The 25,073-nt window shown below is 31.5% G+C and overlaps 2 protein-coding genes across 2 annotated transcripts; one reads left to right on the top strand and one right to left on the bottom strand.

Moving 5' to 3' along the window:
* Positions 1 to 4,143: 4,143 nt before the first annotated feature.
* LOC105134657 (uncharacterized) lies at positions 4,144 to 8,805 on the top strand. Its single transcript, XM_011039141.1, has 2 exons — positions 4,144 to 5,024; positions 8,283 to 8,805. Coding segments are annotated over exons 1-2 (717 nt in total). The 5' UTR covers positions 4,144 to 4,308; the 3' UTR covers positions 8,284 to 8,805.
* A 7,455-nt stretch (positions 8,806 to 16,260) lies between these two features.
* LOC105134651 (trans-resveratrol di-O-methyltransferase-like) lies at positions 16,261 to 17,669 on the bottom strand. Its single transcript, XM_011039135.1, has 2 exons — positions 16,866 to 17,669; positions 16,261 to 16,687 (listed from the first exon to the last, which is right to left on the bottom strand). Exons 1-2 carry the CDS (start codon positions 17,634 to 17,636, stop codon positions 16,379 to 16,381), a joined length of 1,080 nt encoding a protein of 359 aa, XP_011037437.1. The 5' UTR covers positions 17,637 to 17,669; the 3' UTR covers positions 16,261 to 16,378.
* Between the last annotated feature and the right edge of the window lie 7,404 nt (positions 17,670 to 25,073).

Raw genomic sequence — 25,073 nt, 5'->3', positions numbered from 1 at the left:
TGTATGACTAAGTGATTTGATATTTGTTTTTTACCATTTAAGGATTCGATAAAGGTATCAATATTATCATATTATTAATAATATTAATAATAATTATTACTATTTTTATTGATATTGATATTATTTCTAAAATAAATAAATCTATCACTAATATGTATCATTTATATTCATGTTATTTTCTTTTAGTCTTGTATTTATAGAAATTTAAGTCAAACAAGAGATGTTTTAGATCTCATTAGTCTTTATAAGATTGGCCCGTTGAATGAGTATATTTATGAAAAACCTAACCTTTTTTATGGAGATGATTTTTTTATGCATATTGGATTTAAATTCTATATTATTCTCATTTCTTTTAAATATAATAATATATCATTATTTATTGCATCAATTGATGAATCTAAATACCAAATAAAATGTATTAAAAAATATGTTGATGCATGAGATTTGTTTTCCCAAGATATAACCATATATTAACAAACATAACTTTTGATTTGATTATTGAGTCAAGCTAAAATTTTGCTACAAGATTCTAAAGATCCTGTTTTATACGAGGTTGATAAAACCTTTAAATAAGGCCTATAAATTATTGTTCAAGATTTTCAATAGTTTTTAATTAATTTATGATTTTATTTTTTATTTATAGAATTTTTTTTATTCAAATTTGTTTAGGATTATTTTTCTAATTTACGAGTAGCCTATAAAGTTGTAACATTGAGTTTTGATTAGAGAATGTTATTTAATAAAATTTGAAATTATGATTTTTTTATGGTGATTCTATTTCGTAGAATTTGGTGTAATATTTGTGCTTGTTATTTTTTTTGTATTGTTTTTATTTGTTTCAATTGGTATCAAAGAGGCTGAAAAGGTTCTTTTTTGGAAAAAAAATTCAAGAATTAGTGATAAAAGACGTGCAAATATATGTTTCAAAATTGAATTGTTAATTAATGAAGATGAAAAGGAGAAAACTAAAGGAATGTGAGGAGAATGATCAAAGATCTATGACTAATTTAAAAAACTCATTTCAAATACATAAGCAAAAAAGACATCTTTTTTTTTTTTATCAGAATAAATATGATATTGAAATTTTTTTCTTCTTCTTATGATTATGGTTCCTTTATAAATTAGAATCAACCATTAAAATTCAATGAAAATGAGGAAGGTAATATTAAAGTAGAAGATCTTGACGTAGAAATCTTGATTTTATGATTATCTTGAATATATAAAATATATTCATGTTAACTCAATTGAAATGAACCCTAATCTTAATACTGAAGCTCTTTATGAAAAGGGAGCCAAATTAAAGGTGATTTCATAAATAATTTTCTTATAAAATATATTATAGAAGATGTGTCTTTAACGCAGATATAAGGGAATAATAACAAGATTTGTTAGAAGTCAAAACACTTAAATACCAAAAACACCATAACTATTGGAGATACTCAAAATATTCAATATTTATTAATCCATATCTCACTTGTCAAAAGCTATAATAAACCTTCATATAGAAAAAAAAAAAAAACAGAAAACCCTAGCAATACTAAAGAGAAAAAATAAACGAGGAAAATTGTTACATTCAAAAACGATAAAAAAAAATAGCATAATAATACAAAACAGAATAATAAAAATAATGAAAAAAATAATTTTTTAAAGGAAAATATCTATTTCTCTAAAAAAGCTCTTGCATTAGTTTCCTCAGGTTAAAAGAAACTTGCCCTCAGGTTAAAAGAAACTTGCCCTCCATTATAAACATCATTTTTTTATGGTTCACCCCATTATAGATCCCAACACCTTTATACGAGACATTTTATCATGAATTTTTAACACAATATTTTTATGTGAGCAGCCTCATCATGGATCTCACCATTAGAGTTTTCAATAATAATAATTGATGTAGATGAAAATAACATATTATTTCTTTGATTTTTTTTCTTGAGAAGTAACATCATTATCCCATCATTCATAATCATGTCTTATTCTACAACTTATTTCAGTCATGATTATCCAACAACACATAATAACTAACCACTAGGAATTGTTAAGCTCTAATACAAGTTCTCTATGACCTCAAACCAAAACCATGAAGAATCATATGGTTATCCTAGTCATGGTCATTCAACAACACATAACAATTAACCATTAAGAATTGTTCTCTACAACCGCAAACCAAAATCATGAAGAATTGTTAAGTTCTGATACTAACTAATGCAAATAAGAGCAAAGGCTAATGAAGTTTGTTATAAGTTAAAATCTTTAATAACCAATAACACCATAATTATAGGAAGACACCTAAAATACTCAATTTTTATTCATGCATGGTCTCACTTGCCAAAAAGATATTACAACTCTTTATATAGTAAAAATAAAAAAAACCTTAATAATATTGAATAAGAATAATAAAGTTGGAAAACTATTACCTTCAAATAGAAAAAAAGAACTAGATAAACTTAATAACATAAATAGAAAAATAAAAATAAAAAAAAATTAACTAAGAAAATATCTATTTTACTAAAAAAAGCTCTTGCATTAACCTCAAATGTGTTTTATGAGAATTCTGGAATTGATAGGGGTCAAATTTAATATTCTAAAATTTCAGATAAAAATCATGAAATATATGTCCATATATTTTTATAATAAAGAAACTAATGCATATCATGTTAATAATTATATAAAAAAATATGAGGAGAGATTGTTTGATCCTTCTAGTAATAAGTTTCTAGTTGAGTTAGAGTTTTAAAAAACTACTGCAAGAGTTGTTGTATATGATAATATTTCATGTAATGCTTAAGATTAGTTTCATTTTCAAGGAGGTTGAGCTTTTTTTCTAGTACATTTATGTTTCTAATAAAAAAGACTAAGCATGTAAATGGTTGAAAACTTTTGATTAGGAAATTATAATATAAAAAAAGACAATTTAAAAGAATAAATTCTCTTTAAAGAGATTTTTTCTAGCACACAATTTTATGTAAATAAGTTTAACTTTTGATCTGAATTTTATATCAAGTTGAAAGTTTGTTCGAAAATTCTAATGGTTATGTTTTTAATTGAGTTAAAATTTTATACCATCCAAAGTCAGGAAGGTCTTTAAATAAAATAAGGTATAGATATTATTATTTGGGATTTGCAATATATTTGCTAATTGATTTATAACTTGTTTTTTTTATTTAATTTATATATATTTTTTATTTTTTAGTTTTGTTTAAAATATATTTCCCATTATATAAGTAACTTAGAAGAGTTGTGATATCAAGTTTTAACTAGATATATTAAACAATAAAATTTAGAATTAATATTAACTTGCAAGTTAATTCAGGTTAATTATTTTTATTAAAATAAAATTATTTTTTAAAATTTTTCTTGATATGACCGGTCAAGTATCGACCAAATTTTACTCCGGTCAATTAAATTACATGATAAGTTTGGATCTAAAAAACATTAAAATAAAATTATTTTTTAAAATTTTTCTTGATATGACCGGTCAAGTATGGACCAAATTTTACTAAGGTCAATTAAATTACATGATAAGTTTGGATCCTAAAAAACAAGTTTAAGAGCTATGATAAATTGAAAAGTAAATAATTATGTAAGTTATTTTTATGATAATTATGTTTGTATAAATGCATGTTTGTTATTGTAGTGTAAAATATTTTTTAATTAAAAATATATTTAAATAATTTTTTATTTTTGATATATTTATATCAAAATTATCTAAAAATATTAATTGAATATTATTTTTAGGTAAGTATCTAAAAAATACTTTTAAAAAATAGTTAAAAATTAAAAAATAAAGGCGCGCACATAATGAGAACCGTACGGAAGCCAAGAAACCTTTCTGTCCGGCAAACCACCTAGTACAAGAAAAACAAGTGTTTGAATTCGCCACTTCATCCTCTTTAATAAATCCACTGACTTTTCTCCACGTAAGCAACAGAAAACCGCTTCGTAGGTATACATGGAGTAACGGTTCAACTGACTTTTTATTAAATTTAAATCTTTTTATTTAAGATAATTTTAATATGATTATATTAAAATTAAATTAAAAAAATAAAAATATTATTTTAATATATTTCAAAACAAAAAATATTAAAAAAAAATCCTCCACAGCACTGTCACGTGCACAAAGGTCCAACAGCACAAAATAGGACACCTGTACTCTTCTCTCCATTCCTTTTACTTTCATCTTCAAGATCCAATCCTTGTGTTTTCCCTCTCACCTTTTCCTCTGTTGTACTAAAATAACAGCAAAAGGCCCATCCTTTGCTCTCTGCAAACAAGCAAACAAAACTACGTAGTGGTTGTTGCTGGTGGTGGATGGCAAGAGCCAATAAATATGCCTCTGTTAACTTTAACCATGTTTATGACAAAAACATAAGCAATTCCACCTCTTCTAATAACACGAACAACAACCCATCAAAGCACCAATCTTCCACTTCCTTTTACTCTACTATATCATCACCTAACAGCCCAAACAATCTCTACAAAAGCCATCTTCCATCCTCATCAACCCGTACACATGGCCGGATGCTGGTTCTGACCCGAACCACACCTAAACCTATACCCTCTATCCAAACACCACCACTGACTCCCTCTCCGAAAACCCCACCTTCCCATCAAGCTCAAGTTCAAATCCCGGCTCAAACAGAGGCTGAACCGGAATCGGACCGGATTTCTCTACGTCCTTTAGGTCGAACCGGGGCTGGTTCGATTTCTTCTTCTCCGGTTCATGGACAGGAGAAGCAGAAGGAGGTTGGGTCTAGTGTGGGGTCGCCTAAATCGGATAAGTTTGTGCCACCACATCTTAGACCGGGTTTTGTTGGGAGAGAGGAAAGGCCCGGACCGGAGGTTTTTAGGGGTAAGGAGGTGGGTCAAAGACAGCAGCAGCAGTTTTTTGGTTCTCCGGATCGGTTTGGTGAGGAAGGGAGGCCTAAGTCAGGTGGGTATGAGATGATGAGGAGATTTGATGAATCAAATCTGGGTTTAGTAAATCGACCCTTATCCAGTGGGAACCGGCCCGGTTCAAGTGGATGGTATAGTTCTTGCTAATCTTGATCTTGTTTTTTCCTTGCTTTGTCTTTGATTGCTTTATTTCTATCATGTTTGCTTATGTGATGTGGTTTCTGATTTATATTTTCAGTGATACATTTTTTTTGGGATATTTTACTTGTGGATAAGTTTAACTAGCGTGATCGCAATTCTGTAGTTTAGCTGCATAGTAAATAGCATTTAAAGGTTTGATCTTGAAATGGAGTTAGTTGTAGATATTTAGTTTGATAGGACAAATTTTCTTTGAAGATCTAAATTTGTTTTGCAGCTGAATTTATTGGTGTTTCAAAAATTGGGGGTAGGGGTTAATAGGACTATAATTATTGCAAGTAGTTATGGTTTTGGTTGTAAGTATGAAAGCTCAGTATTTGTATTCAAAATCTCAAGTTGTTTAGATTCCTTCTGGACCCGTCGAAACTAAAAATTAGGTTTTGCTCATCTCACTTAATGAAGCTTTACATGTAAACCCTTTTGAGTTCAACCGTATAATTTCTATCTACTATTTTTCCGTACAAGGATTTTACATGTGGAGAGGATATGGAGGCATAGATTTCTTCTGCATTTCTTTTGCTCTTGCTATATAAGGTCTTGTCATATAATTTCAATTTGAAAACCTGCGTATTATAAGCACAATTGTTGCTAATTAATGACTCAATTATGCTATCATAACATTAATAATTGCAGTGGTTATGCATCTTATTTGATGGGAGATAAAGAACTCTTTGAGAACATAATACATGATGAAACCAAAATAACATCACAAATTGACGAGAGCACAATCTCCATTGGATATTGGCTTCCCCTTAACAGGGATGTTAGTGATATTAATTTTGTAGAGATCAAGTACATAGAAATCCCCTTAGCAATTAATATGTAGATGACATGAGGTTGACTAGTAGACTAGAACCTGTACTAGTATTGAAAGAGAAAAGATTACCGAAATCCCCTATAGAGAAGCCTTAGGAAAAGGAAAATGTGGTCTTCAAGAACATGTAGATTGCAATTGTTGTGTCAAGGATGAATTGAAGGCTCAGTTCGATGTAAATATTGCCATTCGAAGCAAAAAACCGTACTTTCCAAAAAGTTTACCATGTTGACATACCATCTTGATGATGAAGTCATGATTTTGTTGAGAACATAATACATGATGAAACCAAAATAACATCACAAATTGACGAGAGCACAATCTCCATTGGATATTGGGTTCCCCTTAACAGGGATGCTAGTGATATTAATTTTGTAGAGATCAAGTACATAGAAATCCCCTTAGCAATTAACATGTAGATGACATGAGGTTGACTAGTAGACTAGAACCTGTACTAGTATTGAAAGAGAAAAGATTACTGAAATCCCCTATAGAGAAGCCTTAGGAAAAGGAAAATGTGGTCTTCAAGAACATGTAGATTGCAATTGTTGTGTCAAGGATGCATTGAAGGCTCAGTTTGATGTAAATATTGCCATTCGAAGCAAAAAACCGTACTTCCCAAAAAGTTTACCATGTTGACATACCATCTTGATGATGAAGTCATGATTTTGTTGAGTAAATACAAAATAAAGAATTCAATGAAGGTTTGGACATAGCAAACTACAGAAGATGTATTACAGTAAACAAACCTATGAAAAAAACCGCTTTAGGCATTACTTGGATGGAAACTTTATCCATGCCATACCAATTTATACTTATTTTTAATCGAAATTATACACTTCCCATTTTGACATAATTAGGTATACATTGGCATGACATGGGTAAAGTGTCCATCCAAGTTCATTTTAAAGTGGGTTTTTTAATTTTTTTTTTATGCGGGTTTGTTTCCTGAACTTTAAGATCTTTTTTATTTCCTGAAATGGTAACCCTTAATTAAATTCTTTACATTGGTTTTTTCTACATTAGTCAAAACAATACAAAAAGACCATTTTGGAGAGCATCTGTGGTCTTAAGAATGACAGCAATGTTCATCAAACTAAACTTTCAATCTGATGTCCCTTTTGCTATCAGTCTGTTTTTGGACATTGCCTTTACCCATGGCTTCTTGATTAGAGCCTCAGTTTTGCTATTTCTATCAATACTGTTACTTGTTTGCAAGGCTGTTGATTGCTATCAACTTGCTGACCTTGTGTCATTTGTATGTTGATTGCTCTAGGGATTAGTGTGTACTTTCTATTTTCTGCACAACAAGTTTTGCTATCATCCTGTTAAGGACTCATGATGAACAATGGGTCTGATATTTGAGCAACATTATTTTGTTTTTTTGTCATTTATTATGCTGTTAAGGTGTTCTTTTTTTTTTTTTTATTATTATGTGCTGTATTTTCTCATTTTTTGTAGTGGGTTATTTCACTTCACGATCCAGTTGATTTTAGTATGTGTCATGTTAATTATCTTAATTATGCAGTTTAACTTCAAGTAAATAGCCAGGTTTTAATGTTGAAATGGAGATAATGGTTAGATTTGTAGCTTGATGGAAGCAAATTTATTGAAGGTCTTACAAATTTTGGTTTCCTTTGCATTTAAAGTTTGTGGCTCCTGAAAAAATGGGTGGGACGATGTTCAGAGCTGAATAACATGTATGCAGCTTGAAATATGGCTCTCGAGATCATATTTATTACAAGACACAAGTAGATATAGATGTGTTTCAGTGCTTGTGTTCAACTTCCCAAGTTTAAATCAAATTTTAATCCAATGGAAGCTAAAATTTAGGTTTCACATGACACTCTCATCTCATCCAATCAAGTATACTAACCAATTGCGGTCAATTTCATAATTTCTCGTTACTATTTCTCCATGCAAGGTTTTACCTGTGATTTGTAGCTGTAAAAGTCTTCTGCCTTCTGCTGTTTCCCTGCTCTTTGTTAAAAAAACGCAATTGCATCTTGTGACTGCAGTTGTTTCTAATTTATGACTAGGTCATGTTGCCTCGTTTTCAACTGATGTCTAGCAGCCTTCTTCCTCCACAAATAATTGCAATGATCTGATATGCTATACGTGGAAGACCAAAACACCTTTGGAACATAATATATAATAACTAAAACCAGAACTAATGCCACACAATTGCAGGAGATATTCACTGAAATGGACCAGGTTTTAGGGAATAAGTTTTAGCCACTTTGAAAGCCAGCATTCATGGAGTTGCATACCATTGCGAAGCTTAATTTCATTTCTGGTCATATATTGAGTTGTCTGGTTCTAATCTGGTGTTTTGAGCTGAAAGTACAACTCACTTTGAATGAATGTGGTTTTGCAGAGTTCTTATGACATTGAAGTCATTGACATGGACAAGAACAGGACTTTCTCGATACTACTACATACCAGATACATCATTGAGCCCCAGTTTCCATCTATTATTCCCTAAAAATTCTCGCTGTCTTCTCCTGAGAATCAGTGGCATTTCAACCCACGCAGCCTGGTGGCACCTTTTAGTTTCTTAACTCGGATGGTAGAAGACACCTAGATAACTATGGATTGTAGGATGTGCTTATGTGATTTTTTCTGTTTGATCAGTTTTACCTTTCTGACATGCATTTTGTTCGTATGCTGCCTCCTCCTTAGCTTTTTCCTCTTGGATGTACTTCAAAAATCTTTGTTCTACGACATTTCGTTCCCCGTTATCCCAATAATCTCATTTGCACAATAGGAAATAGGAGTTGCTTGGAGGTTTTCTGATATGCATGAACTAGAGCCTCGAGTACAGAGTTCTTGTGATCTGGATATGTTATATTGGTCGAACTTAATATATAATTGCTCTGTTAAAGACTATTTATTGAGAGGAGATTCATACATGGACATGCAAGGTGATGTTGTTTTAGCTTTTGTGGTTGGTTTAAGTACAATCCATTTATGCACAAAACTCAATCACAAAATCTAATATTTCTTGCTTTTTTCAGCTTTTTACACCCAAACCACAACTTCCACCTCTAAAACAAACACACACAACTGTGGCTGGGAATAACCCTTTAGGCTCCCTTAATTAAAGGTTTTAAGCCATATAGGGTTTTGATGTCCCATAATAAAAATCCTTTCATGCACGCAGAAAAAAGATAAAAAAATGCAATCTCTATACATCTTCAACATTTATTTAGCTCATTACTTGTCATCCAAAGATCTTTGACAAGAAGGGACTAGTTGGCAAAGGAACCGCTAGTTAGTTCCTCAGGCTAATTAATTAGTATGATCCTGTATGAGATGAGAGAGATTGCAAAAGGGAGTTACCCTTGTTGTCTGGTAGAGCCTGGGGAGGACAGCATGAACGTGGCAGTTGGTGGTTGGATAACAAAGAGATCTTTGACGTACCAGAAACAAATCATCAGGTTTATATTAAAATGTTTAGTGTACACCTACTTGTTTTCGGTGATATATATGTGTACTTGTTTTTGGTGATATATATGTGTATATGTGTGTGTTTGTGTGTGTGTGTGTTCTTCCATTAGACCTGAACCCTATCCTATATAACATGCTTTTAAAAACCCTTACCCTTTATTATAAAAAGTAATTTGTTTATGCTGATAAGTTTTAGCCTCTAATTGATTAGTTTCAAGATTTTCTATTACCAGCATGGAAGAACATGTTAGAAATGCTCCAAAAGCACAAAAATCCAACACAAAGAGAGCCAATTTGTTTCCTTCAGGAACGTATAAATTTTGCTGCACGGGACATTGCTTTTAGTATATTTCAGAGCTATGGAGTTCATGAAGCTGAACATTTGAATCCATACATGAGCTAGAGTTACAAATTGTCCGTGTAGCCTCTAAAATTTGTTTCCTTTAGAACGCATAAATTTTTAGTACGTCGCCTAAAACAAGTTGGTGTGCACTAAAGATTGTAATACGAACCTGATGAACTACAAGGTCCAAATAAAATAGAGACCGGAGCATTGCCATATCAATTACTAATCATATAAATAGAAAATATAAACACTAAACCAAACTACTAAACACACATTAATCAAGTTAAATAAACAAGCATATCAAAGTACTCAGAGCATCTGCATGAGCACATGAAACACATTATCATTGAGAAACAAGCAAGCAAAGATTAGCCATGATATTTCTATTGGAGTTACCATTATGTTGTAAGGAACATCTCCGAGAACTAACAAGTAAATATAGTAAAAAAAAAAGAAAAAAAAGAAACTACAACTTAATTTTATGATAACTAAGAACCTTCACTATTTTTTTAGATATTCATGATTAAAGGACTAATTATACTAAATTAAAAATAAAAAGTACCCAAAATTATTCTACATAAAGTAAATTGCTTCATGTATTTTGATTTTAATAATAATATATTTATTGTGCTTATATCTTAAGAACTTGTCTAAACTGATATATGAAGATAAATAAATAATAAGGCTTAAGATAATGATTTAAAATTTAGTCTTGATAATATGATGCAGTCCTCACTTCTAAAATATATGCATTCGGACTAAAAAAATTGATAAATAATAAATTAAACTTCGATTTATTTCTCATATTATATTTAAAATAGGCTCGAGGATTACTACTTGTCTTCCACGAATCAACATCCTTAAACAAAGACCAAAACTGCTTCACTTTTCCCGAGTTAACCTTATGGACCATAACAATTAATATGCATCCAAGATAAATTCACATCTTATATACATAGCCAATACACTTGAAGTTCACACAAGTCCAATATCATAATTTTAAAAAAATTAATAACACATCAAAATTTATTAAAACAAATACACAAAAACTCGTTTAGGGTTTTAAAATTGGTTTTTGAGATTATTGGAATCTACTAAAGGTTGCTAGAACAAAAGTGACAAAGGCAATGCACGCACAGTGACGAGTGACTGCGAATGGAGGTGTGTGCTCTTCACATGCCCTTATTCAATCCTATAAAAAGAAGAACACATACGAGATATTTGAAGGATGAATCAAGTTGTGATTCATGTTGGATCCCCCTTTTCTTTATTGCCTATTATTTCACCCACTAATATATTATTTTTACTTTTACTTTTACTTTTTTCTTTATTTTTATTTTATTATAAAAACTTAAATAAAATAGAAGTGCCAAAAATAACAAAATGACCACATATATATATATATATTTTGATATTTTGAAAATATATTAAAAAATTGAGGATAAATAAAGGGTTATAACAACTATTATGGTTAACTATTATCCCAATATTTCACTTGTACTCTGGAAAATAGGAGTTGCTTGGAGTTCTAAGGATGCATGAACTATAGAGTCTAGAGTGCAAAGTTCTTGTAATCGAGATATGTTATAGTGGTCAAACATGATTTAAAATTATATATTATTTTAAGGTTTATAAATTAAAAGATCGGGATTTATTTTGATTGAGTATGCAATTAGATAATGTATATATATAAAAAAAGAACTATAATGGATGTTTGTTTCTCCTCTTATTCGGTTGAAACAAATTACTAAGATATTTAGTCAATCCTTTTTATTTTTAATTTTAAATTAAAAAAAAAAACAATGAGTTTATTAGGATTTGAAATTCTTATGCTTTATAAATACAAATCGACATGGAAGCAAAGAGAAGGCAAAAAGGAGAACGAGATACAGAGAACAAACATTAAAAATAAAAAAAGGAAAGAAAAACCTAGCCACCCTTATACATCTCCCATGGTTTTCCCAGCCTAGCCGCCACTTTCAAGTAAACCAAAAAAAAAAAAAAAAACCACTCAGCCGCCTCTCTCCTGCCAAGCTCAAACGCACCGTCCAGCTTGTAAAATATCAGTCACTGAAAGATCAACGCAATGAGAGGGCCATCATACTGACAGTTCATGACATCTTTTTTTTTAGATTAATATGGGTGTTCGGGCCAGCTTGCGTGTACCATAACTAATCTCACGGGTCCTGAAGTTAACGACCATGTAAGCCTCCAATGGCCATCATATGAGCAACCAAGGACTCGAATCTGAGACCACAGAGGGAGCAAACCCTTAATTCCAAGTCTTTACTACTTGGCCACCACCTAAATGGTTCAGTTCATGCCATCTTTGATCCATGATTACCAGCATCAGGTCACTAAGGTCAAAAGCCGTTGAATCCTCATTGTTGTTTCAGGTATAACCCTCAGCCATACATCACTACCTTCATACCCTTTCATGCTCTTGATTGTGGTGATAATATTTGCTTCAGGTCTATTTGCATGTGAAAATTATCTTATTTTAATCATTATGCCAACATCTTTTATATGTCAGTTTTGGTTACACCATGTTATCTTGAAAATGCATCGAGGAAAATAGGAACATTCGTGTTTGTTTTGATGTTAGAAGTTGTAATAACTTCACAATATTGCTATTGATTAATTCATAAAAAGATTGAATATATAAGCTATAAATAATAAAATAAAAAGAGTTAAAGAGATCTTTAAAATATGATATTAATATAAATATTTAACAAAGATAAAATAATTGCTAATGTGAGAAGATCAATTAATATTATTTAAAATAAATAGTCTAAACTTTTTTCATTAATCAACTGAAAACCACAAATAAAAGAGATTTTAATAAGATGATTTATCATTAATAGTTCATTTTAATTTATTAATATTATCATATTAATTATCTTTAATTATCTTATTTGAATAACACCAACACTTGTAAATATTGTCAAGTATTAATGATGCTAATTTATTTCAACAACATATCAAAATCTTTTTATAATATAGGTGTCGGTTCTTTAAGTAGTAAGTTATGAAAGAATCAAGTATTTGTTGTGTCAATGATTATACACTATAATCAAGACTCACCATTTAATAAGGAAGATATTAAAATTGATTAATATAACAATTATAACACATGTTAATAAATTTTTTTGTTGAATTCAAACATTAAAGTTCATGTTGAATTTATACAATACTTATTCTTATACTATTAGTGTACCCTTTTCACCTTGTCAAAAAAAGAGAAGAAAACTTAACTAAACATAATTAATAAGAAAAACATAAATAAATAAGATGAGAGTATAATAGAAATTAACTAAGTATAATAAGTAAATGATAAGTATAAATAAGAGATTAATAAAAATATAACATGAAATAAAACATGAATATTATAAATTTAAATGAATAAAGCAAGAAAATGAATCTTGATCTCAAAACCAATATATCTTAAATTAATGGTTAATGTCTCTTTTTATATGCTAAAATATAGAATTATTATATGGTGACTAACTATTAATTTAGTGGCTCATTAATAAAATGATAATCTAATTAGATTGTCTTCATGAAAGTTGTAGATATTTGTCTACGCTTTCCAACCCAAAAAAATAAGTTTATTTGGGCTTTTATAACTCCATATAGGGGTTGTACATTAAACAATATCTAGGCTGTAAGATAGATTTTTGCTAACATTTGAACTTAAAAACAACAATATTGAGTTTTGGGCTTTTCATGAATGTTTCAGGCTTACGTCTTAACTTTTTATCAAGCCAAACCACACTTGAATCCAAGGTGATTTATGAATGCTTTCTAAATAAGTATATGAGCAAAATTAAGTAATAACAATATAAAAGTTTGTAAGCTTAAATAATTCAAAATAAAATGCATGAAAAAACCTTGTTATGAATTTTACTAATAACCATTGTAAAATATTTATTATGATGGATTTTAAGAGTCATGTCAAGAGTAAAGTTCCTACCTACTTTATCATCCTAACTAGAAAGTCATATAAAAATAAAACATAAAACAATGTGAGAATAAAAATCAATTTTATAAACAAGATCATTCAAACTAATGGATTTATTTTCATAATAAAAATCATTAAAATATGCTTTAAAATGATGTCCATTCACCTTAAAAATATTTTTATTCGATTCACATATTAAAGGCCCTATAAGCTTTATGTTCAAGTTTCACTAGTAAGTGATAAGATTTCACATAAAGTAGCTTACAAAATGACATACTACAATAACTTCATACTACTTAGGTGTAACTTGGGTAAGACTTACCAATTTCTTATTAGAAATATGGTAAATGACCCATTTTCAATATCATGTTTTCAAAGGATAACTTCATCACTTTATTTTTATAATTAATCAATGCATTAAAAGTTATAAGAAATGGACATCCTAAAATAATAATAATTGAATTGCATGCTTTAACAAATTATGTATTAAAGACAATAAAATTTGCATGATTAATGAATTTATCAACTTGTATTAACACATCTTCAACTACTTTTCTAGGCACTTTTGTATATCTATCAGCAAGTAAAAGAGTTATAAAAGTTAATTTTAACTCAATTGGATTGAGACTTTGAAATACTAAATATAAAAGTAAATTCACATTATCTTCAATATCAATTAAAACTTTTTTAATTTTATGTTCTCCAATAAGCCATGAAATTATAAGACAACCAAGGTTTTTATATTTCAAAGCATTATTGTTTTTAAGAATTTTATTTCTTTTGCGAAAACAACTTTATTTTTAACATTTAGTTTTGTTTTCATAGTGCATAATTTTTTTTAAAAAATTCTGACATAAGAGAATACCTATTTAATAACATCCAATAAAGATACATTAATATTAATTTGTGTGAAAATTTTAAAAATTTTAGAATAATTCACTTTTTTTATTAATATTTTCTTTACAATGCTCAAGTTCAGCTTCTTTTTTACCTTTAAAAATTGATTTATTATCTTTCTCACAAAGTTTAAGAACTTGTTTTTCAGTAGCCTTGTTACCATTAAGAGTTATGACTGATTTGACTTTATATTTGTTCGCTTCTTGAGCTATTGTGAATTGGATATAGTACTTAGGTTGTATTGTACTTTGGAAATATGTTATGGTTTGGAAAGAAAACTTACATTTCTCCTGAAAAATAAGAGTTGATGTGAATTTTACAAAAGTATCTTTTAAATCTATTATAATTTGAGCATTTTTACTATTGTTTGACATTGACTTTTTAATGAATACATACAGTGTTTCCTCAAAAAATTTTCTTCAAGAGGGAACATAAGAAGGTGTATATCCTTGAAATTTTTTAAAATTATAATGTGCTTAAAAGAATGGCTAAGTAGTTTGTGTATTATTGTTATTATTCTTTCAAATGAAATTTGGATGATTTTTCCAACTAGAATTTAAGTTTGCGTTTAAGGATTATGATTTAGTTTTTGAAAAGTGTTTAAAACATTAAGTTGTTAACGAAGACATTCCTTGCAAGATAATAAAGTTGGATAATCATTGATTAAGTGTTAATTAATTTCACATATTTGACAAATAATTTCTAGAATAGATTTTAAATAACTATTTTTTTTCAATTCTAGTACCTTAATTTTTCTAGCTAAATATTTAAATTTGGCTTGAAGGCCATAATCTTCTTTAAGGCCATTCATGTTGCAACTTCATGTATAGTGCTGAGTTGTATTCCGTACCTCATAAGTGCCTATAATATCTTAATTTTGAATATCTTTAGCTATCAAATCTGGTTACTCCATTATATTATGAGAATCTTTAACTTTAAAAATTTTATTGCATATCAATTCTATCATTTGTATATTTTTAGGTGTTTAGTTTTTATAGAAGTGTGAATCTAATTCCATGTTTCAAAATCAAAGTGAAAAGAAAAATGAGAATAAAATTCATATTTTGTACACTAACTTACCTCATCGACAACAACATTAAAAGTATAACATGATTAAATAATTAATATATTTTTTAAAGTATAAAAATATAAAAATAATAAATAATCTGATAAAATTATCATTGATTCACAAAAGTTAAAAGTATATAGAATCACAAATAATAATAATAACAACAATAACAAACCATTTAGGTGATGACCAAGTTGTAAGAACTTGGGACTAAAGGGTTTGCTCCTTCTGTGGTTTCAGGTTCGAGTCCTTGGTTGCTTATATGATGGTTACTGAAGGCTTACATCGTCATTAATTTCAGGCCCATGAAATTAGTCGTGGTGCAACGCAAGCTGACCCGAACAACTACGTGAACCTAAAAAAAAAACAACAACAAGTCAGCAGAATTATTATTGAAGAATTTATACATAAATAAAGAAAGTCGCTGTGAATTATCTCCTTGCCATCCTTTTTCCTTCGGTTTGTCATCGTCTTTCTGACACATTTTATTGAAGAATTTAATTTTTAACTTTTGGAAAAATAGATTTTGATGCGAGCAGTTGGGAAGACATGATCGCTATAAATCCCAGCACATAAAACAAATTTATTTACGCTAGAGAGAAAACGTCACAATTTTATTTGATGTCACTCGCAGCAATTCATAGCTAAACTTTTAGCACAGAACATGGTTTTGAAAACCATAATATCATGAATTTTCACACTTAAACATAACAAAAACAAAACAAAAAAAAAAACACTACTAAGATCTTATCAAGGATAAAGCTCAATGAGAGCTCTTGTGCCTAGCACAGAGTGTATCTTATAATTGAGGAAACCAGCATCAAAGAAGAGCTTAGCCCACTCCTCCTCATTTCTCTCCATGCCACTTGCAGCCACCATAATTTCTAGATCAAAAAGCAGCTGCGTTTCAATTGACCCCTCGTCTCCACTCAGGTTCTCTCTCACCATATCTATAATTATCACCTTCCCAGCTTTCTGCTGCCCCTTGCTCACAACTGCTTGTTTGCACCGCTTAAGTATTTTCACGCAGTATTCATCACTCCAGTCATGAAGTACCCACTGTTTTTCATAACAAAAGATATATAAAATGAATAAATGAAGACGGGGGATAAGTGTTTTTCTAATACATGTAGGGATGAAAGGGTTGATACATGACGCAGAGACCTATGAATCTCTCATAATAGAAGAAAAACTAATATATAGTGTTAGTATAAGAATACTGTTAAAATTAATTTACCTTGAGTAAAAGTGCATCTGCTGGAGGAACTGCCTCGAACATATCCCCTCCTACATACTTCAAGTTTTTGCCGCCTTGCAAGTCAGAAACCACATGGGGGAGATCAAACACAGTGCAGTCCATGTGGGGAAATGCTTCAGCAATGCCCTTGGCCATAGTTCCTAAGCCTCCCCCGACATCCACCAAGGAATTCACCCCATCAAAGATGCCTTTACATTTGCTTACAACCAACTTACTAGCCAGTATGCTATCACTAGCCATGGCTTCATTAAAGAGATTGTTGAATCTTGCATCTTGGCCAGCGTATTCCCAAAGTGTCTTTTCATGGGCAACAATAAATGCATTGCAATCATCATTTCGGAACCAAGTGCTCAAGCAATCCCATGGTTTTGTCAGAACTGGGTCGAGCACCAGAAGTAAAAGAGGTCTCACACTCCAGGGATTGTCCTTGAGGAGGAGACGAGTGGATTGGGTAAGGGAATAGGCTTCTTGGTTGTGAATGCCGTTAAGATTTTGCTGGGAAAAGAAACCAGAGTGCACGAGAATACGCATAAGGCGGTGGACATATTGAGCTTTTGATGGGTGGATTGGTAGGGCAGAAACAAGCTCCGAGAGGGTCATGGGTTTGCCATGTTTTTGGATCACATCTGGTATGCCTAGTTGAACGGCACATTTCAAAGTCATGGAGTTTATGAAGTTGAATATATGATTCCACACATGAGTTTGAGCTTGAAGTAGCTCAGTAGCACTTTCCTCGTTAATCAACTCCATTGATTTTAAGTAGTATATATGCTAGTGCATGTTGTGATACCTCAAGATATCTCTCTTCATATTTATAGTTGTGAAACATACTCTACCCTCGGTGAAGGCTTAATTTCTCAACTTTATCCACTAAAAAATTGAAAGGATAAATTCCATTACAGGAAACTGTTTTCGCAGTGCAACACCTTGTGTGCGTGGTATTTTCTGTTTTTCTGTTTCTTCAAATGTGCTTTCTTTCCTGGGTTTCGAGTATAAAATTGATATTTTCATGTATTTTTTTCTAAGTTTCACATAATAAATTTTACAAGTAATTAGTTTTGTATTGGTTCAGTTCGATTCTCTTGCACTCCTTACGAATTCCAAGATTATTAAGCTTGCATATACTTAAAAGAACATGATTTTATCAAGACATAGGCAAATGTATGATAAGACAACCAATAATGGAAAGCAAATAAAAGTGAAAACCCAACAACTACTACCACAAGCAGTAAGGATTCGACCTATAACACAACAAAAATGTTGGATTTAAATCTTATTTTTAAATAATTCGTGTCAATGATTTTTATGATAAATAATAATAATATAATTCTAGTGGTCTATCACCATTACCTAACCCTGTCCCCATGCTATCACTTCTCATAATAATTAAATTCGTTATGAATTATCATGTTGCTGATTTGCACCCTTTTTCTTTAGATTTGGCCTTTTGCTTGATTAGACTGTGAGCGAAAAGACAGGTGAAAGAAAATGCGTCTTAATTGCTAGGGGCGATTTGCTCCCTTCAACAATACATGTTGGTTTTTTAAGTTGTTACGAACAGCATAGAATTTTATTTCATAAAACAACGAGTAATTCCCTACATGCCCGAGGTTCTGATATCTAGAGTGACTTATTTTAGAGTTTGTAATTCGCTAAGTATTATGTAATGAAAGAATTGACCGATCCTTAAAATATTTATGCTTAATTCAATAATGATTTAATTTATAATATTTAACATCTTATCATCTTATAAATAGATTATTAGTAAATTAAATAGAATAAATTATTAATAATTTTAAAAAAATAATAATACAATTTATTTTAAGTGGGATACTTTAGGATGATAATATATTCCTTCTTATGTAACCAATCTTTTACCACAAAGCTCAGTAAATCAGTTAAAATTTTTAATAATTATAATATTAAGTGATAATTTCTTTATAAATATTAGGTATTTTTCTCATCTCAATCCATTGAGAAAACTCTGTTCCTTCGTATTTCCTTGGAAAGAAGGAGAGGGCTGTGATATTAGGTGCAATAAACAACAAGAATTAAGCTTTGAATATAGAAATGCATATTTTCCCTTACTTAATCTAAATCATTTGAATTATGCAAATATTTATTTTGGTTTCTTTAAGTTTTTGTTAGAATAATTCTACTATTAAAAAAATCATTTTTTTAAAAATAAATAAATAAAAGAGATTTTTTACAAGAGAAATGCATGTTTCCTCAATTTTTATATCATTAGAGTTTTTAATAATAACCTGGAAGGATTTTTATAACTTGGAGGGATTTAACCAGTGAAATAAAATCAACAAAATTAACTTTGATTTTATTAAATTATGCATCAATTAATCGTTAGATTTGTTTCCTAACACCGGAAAAACCTTATATCAAGATAATCAAAATAAATTATAAAACCTAATTTTAAATTAATTTTATATAAAAAGATCATATTAAAAAAATATCAAGTTATAAAAAAATTAATACGAATAAAAATAAAATACTTTTAGATGATTCACTGTTCAATAAAGAATGTGTACATCCCAAGTTTTTTAATTGTATTGATAATTAGTTTTGATATTTTTTTAAAAAAGATACTTTTTTTCATCTAAAGCAATAAAAATAAAAAGATGAAAATATGGTGAAATCTTTCAATTAAAAGTACTTATAGGATCCCAATTGCTTGGTTTTTATCACAATTTTTTGTGGTCATAAATTCACCGATCAACTGCAACTTATTGCTTAAAAGATTTCCTCAGGTGCTGTTGGGGGTAAAAGTAGCATGCATGCTCTAAACACACATGAATTTAATGTAAAACAAGAAGAAGATATGCATAATCTCCTTTGAAAACGATATCCATAATCTTATAATACATTTTAACTCCACGAAAACATGCAAAAGGGCATGGTCATTATTGAACTGTGAAGATCTTCAATATCTATAACTTTGTTAGAGCAAACCCCCTTTTCTTTTCTTTTCCTTTCTTTATGTTTTATCATATCCACAAAATTCTCTCATCTTTGTAACCTCTTGTTTCTCAATAGAGAAAAGAAGCGTTCGTCTTTGAAAAAAATACAGTATGCCGTAACCAATCATGAACTTAATTCATTTAAAATCCATTATGATTGTGACATGAAAAGGTAAGTCTATATTAATTTTTTGTTCTTAGATTTTATCAAACTATAAAAGAAGCACAACAGTCTTAATGCTCCACAAGTCATCCACTTATTATCCAAGGCAAATGTCTTCTAGCTCATTGATCTTTAGCATGAGGGCAATATCCATGAAAGTCAATCTTGCATTTGTCTCCATACTCATCATAACCACTTCATTAGCTATACACTTGTCCACTTATATCCAGCCATCACATTGGCTCTAGGGCGTTCTGAAATTGGGCTCCTATCATGGCCCTCACACCTTCTTTTGAGGTGTCTTCTCCTGTCATTATGAGACAATTTGAACTTGGACTCATATCACGGTCCTCACACCTTCTCCTAAGGTATCTTTGCCTATCGTCATGAGACGGTCTAAACTTGAACTTATATAACGGTCCTCACACCTTCTCCTGAGGTGTCTCTACCTGTCTTCATGAGATGGTCTGAAATTGGACTCATATCATGGTCCTCACACCTTCTCCTGAGGTGTCTCCACTCATCATCATGCGACGGTTTATACTTGGGTTCCTTTCATGGCCTACACACCTTCTATCTGAGGTGTCTTTGTTCGTCATAAAGCAGTCACATCCTCCTTCATCGGGGATGTCTCCAGTGACTAAGATTCTCTATCACCATGTGGACTTGGGAGAGTTCATTGCCACTGATCACATAGAAAGAGAAAGTTGCGGTATACTCCTCGCAATCCTCCACCTCGATTTCTATGTTTGGAGTTTCTACGTCTTTCATCATTACACTTGACAACTCCACCTACACCAACTCTCTTTGGTGTCTTCGCCTTTCATCATAGACGGTCGCCTTTTATCACAGATGTTTGCACCCCCTCAATTAGGTGCATTTACAACAGCTCATCTTTCCATCCTTGCATGCATTAGAAAGGTCCTCGCTTATTGTCTTTATCAAGAGCACAAGAGACTTCCTGTTGTACAACCTTCACACAGTCTCTGCTCTAAGCTTCATCTAGGAACACTTATTCTTCTTGCACTTGCTATCTCATTACAGTACCTCGTTGGATCCTCCGGGTACTCCTGCACAATCTTCGTGTGTCCTCGTGCATTTTCTGTTCTCCAGATTTCTCCCTATTCCTTGCTTATGTTTGACAGCAGCTCATCCTGTCACAACATCTATCCAAGTCAAAATAGGGTGCCAATCTTTATCCCTTTACTGTATTGCTCTTCCATTATTAGGGTCTTCATCAATTCTCCCCTCGAGAAATTACAGTCACCGAATCTAACTTCCTTGGAGAAATCACCACTCCATCAGATCCTTGATCATACAGAACCTAATTGTTCCTTTGTGCCGTCATCCTGCTAGTCTTCAACAGTTTCATAACAAACAGTCACATATACGAAAATAGTACCGTATGGATAATCCTTCCACTAAGAAAGTTCCCAGGAAAGATTGGAGGGGTTACAACGGTCCCGCTTAAAACCCAATCTCCTAGCCAGAACTTCTTAGGCCATATCTATCCATCGTACTGTCTTTTCGTATATACAACCATTTGCTAGCTTAATCGCGGCTTTCCTTTACAAGTGATCTGGGGTATCCTGGTTTTATATCTGATTTCTCAACATCTAGCGAGACTACTAGTGCTCAGATTCGTCAAGATTGGTCTTCATCAAATTTCACTCTCCACCTCAAATTGTCCACATGATCGGGTGTTTAGAGTGTCCCAATTTTGCCTTCCCTCAAGGAAATTAAAATTCCCCACATAACACTTCAACACATGTAATTAGGCAAACATGTGTGATTTCTTCTTCTTCATCTCCATCGACCACCATGATGACCATCAGATGCCTCCTGATCGGGCAATTTCTCTTTAATAATTCACCACTGTCATTTCTGATCTCAATCTCAATGATCGGACCATACCATTGCATCCGGAACGATCAAATTAGTTAGAAACAAGTCTTAAATCGTCCAAATCGCACTTCAGACGGCTAAGATTTGATCAAAACAATTCTGGCATGATAAACGGCCCAGATTCAATCTCAGAACCGGTTGCACATAGACTCCGCCATATAGAATCCTGTCCCTCGACTCGCGGCTCGGCTCGGCTTTAACTCGACTCGGCTCTTCTCAATCTCGGCTCGCGGCTGGTGACGTGGCAATGGGTCCCACATTGCTGACGTGGCTGCTGACTGGTGCTGACATGTCATGCCACCTGTTCATGCTGACGAAACTGTGATGTCATGATGACGTCATCATCGTCCGGATCTCGCACGTGGGTCGGATCTTCTAGTATTCGGGTCGGGTCAGCCCATCCGGGTGAAGAAGACGCGTGTGACATGTGGCGCGCGTCTGCACGCGTGTCCAGTAACCTCGCCGGCGCGTGCGAAGGTTTCCGACGTCCAATTTCAAAGTGGTTTTCACCAGTGGCTTCGTCTCTTCCTCCTCTACACATTGGTATGGTCAAAACACAATTTTGACAACTTTCATTTTTGAGCAAAATCAAACACCACTTTAAACCATGTGCTCTGATACCAATTGTTGGGATTTCTGACCGGTGATGTACTGATATTTGCTCATACGAGGCCAAGCACACTGACAAAATATTTAGCATGGTTCGGCAAAACGGCCTACATCCACGGGAGAAGCCATTGCATTATGTAGGGAGAGAACAAGATTTACAACAATAGAGGAGGAGGAATCATCTCCTCTTTCACAACTCTCAACTTCACTCTATTTCTCTCTTTTTAGTGCTGCAATGGCAACTCACTCTCTCCTACATTTCTCATATCTTTGGCTCTTTTTTTTCTCTCATTTTGCTCTCTCACATATGCCTCTATTTATAGGCATTCATGGAGGCTCTTCTTGCTTTGTTGTCAATATTGGTGGCCATCAACTCTAGCTCATTCAACAATGGTGGCTACCAATAGTCAATGGTCAATGGTTGATGCCTTACATGAAATGGAAACCAACCTAACAGCATTCCAGTAGACCACACAGGACGCAGACAGACACAGGGGGGAGCATACAAAAAAGCAGAAGAGAAACCAGGAGGACGAAGACAGAAGATATAGAGAGAAGAGAGACCAGAAAAAACAGAGAAAATAAGAAAAAAGAAAAAGCAGATAGACAGAGAGAGAGGGAGAGAATCCTGAGAGCAGAAGAAAGCAAGAGATAAAATGGAAGAAGGGAGAGGACGTCGCCAGCGTCTCCATCTTCGGTCTTCAGGCTACAGATCAGTAGCATTCTTCTTCCCTGACTTTTCCTTTTTAATTACCCTGGCACTGTGCCAGCTTGCGTGAGTAATTAACATATGCTAGGCAATAGTGCCCGGGCTGGTCACTGGTGACTACGTCAGGCCTGCTGAGTCTATGTATAATTAGGTTAGATCAAGCCATATATTTTTTAATAAAAATTATATATATATTGATTTAAATTTATTTTATTAATTTATTTATTGATATCATAACTAAAAATACCATATATTTTTTAATTATATAATATTTATCAACGGTAAAGTTAAAAGTATTCGTATTTGAAAATTTATTAATACTAAAATAAGAAATATCATAAACATACTATTATAGCATAAACCAACAACTTTTAGTAATTTAAAACAAAATTAGTGATGCATTCTACGTTAGGTAAGATGCTTAAGGAGAGATAATATTTTTATTTTTGAGTAACTAGTCTCGTACCATATAATTTCTACTGACCAGTTAGGATTTTTAGTGACCATAATATTATATAATGACTCTTTAAAAAAGATTTTTTTTTCATTGATTTTTTAAGGTTGCCGCGATATCGGGTGTAACAGGTCAGATTGTAATGGATAATCATTGTAATTATATACATATGTTTTCTTTTTTAAAACATAAGAAAGAAGCAAATTATTTATGATACTTGGAAACTTTTTAAGATTTGATCGTATGTATAAAAATAAAATATTTTTTTGTTTCCTTTTTGGTTTTTTGAATTTAAAAGTTTTGTTACCATAGGTGGATAAAAAGAGGGGGAAGTATGGCCCGTGAAGAAAAAGAAAAAAATAGAGGGGGGAATAGTTTTTAGCCAACTTTGCACACTGATTTCTTCATACTCATGCTGTAAAATCTACTCGTATTTGTAGGAGATCGAAAAGGATAACCTTGTCTTTATTGGGAAAAAATTTTGGCCTTTGATTCAAATGAAAAAAATCTCAACTATTGATTCAAAGCAAGCACCATCAAATGTCAAATTTAACAATTAAATGTTGCCTGACTTAACCATTTTAGGCTAACACTGCGACCGCTGTGGTGCCAATCGACCTGAACAAAACATACTTGGTTGTAGAGAAATGTCATGTAATCATTTTGGTTTAGGTGTTGTCAGTTTAGTGGAGACATAAAATATTAAATGCACCTGAAAAGTAGCTACTTGAACTTTTTCTGGTAAAATTGGAGAACAAAATGAATAGAAACTAAACAACTTTTTTTAAAAATGACCCTGTTTTTGAGGTTTTGGCCAAATTTCAATTTACTCTTCCAACTTTCAATTTATTTTAATTGCACCTCTAATTAACCCTAAATTTTTTATTTGATGCAATTTGGTCCTTGAAAAACTTCAATCTTAACCCCGAAGTTTAGCGCCTTTTTCATTTTAGATTTCTTCAATTTAACCCTTAATTGACCATTCAACTTTCAATTTCACCCCTATAGTTTGAAACCTCTTGCAAAATAGTATTTGGCTACGAAAGTTTTTAATTTGACCTTTAATTGACACTAAAACTTTATATTTTTTATGATTTTACCTTTGATTTCAATCAATAGACTTGGTGAAAAATAAATTTGGTCTTTTAATATTCAATCTTCTCAATTAAACCTATAATAAAATTAATATGACTCATTTAAAGTATAACTAAGTCCTTGTACCTAATTAATTATTAAATATAATTAAACTTTAATTTGGCCTATGATTAAATCAAATTGGTTTATTAAAAATAATCATTTAAATTAGTCCATGTCCTTGGACTTAATTTTTATGCAAATTTGTTCAATAATCATTTAATTTGACTTTGAATTTGCA

The sequence above is a fragment of the Populus euphratica genome, unplaced genomic scaffold, assembly GCF_000495115.2.
Source record: "Populus euphratica unplaced genomic scaffold, PopEup_1.0 scaffold213.1, whole genome shotgun sequence".
NCBI classification, from domain to species: Eukaryota; Viridiplantae; Streptophyta; class Magnoliopsida; order Malpighiales; family Salicaceae; genus Populus; species Populus euphratica.
Note: the sequence above shows the minus strand (reverse complement) of the source record. Positions and strands in the feature narration are given on the sequence as shown.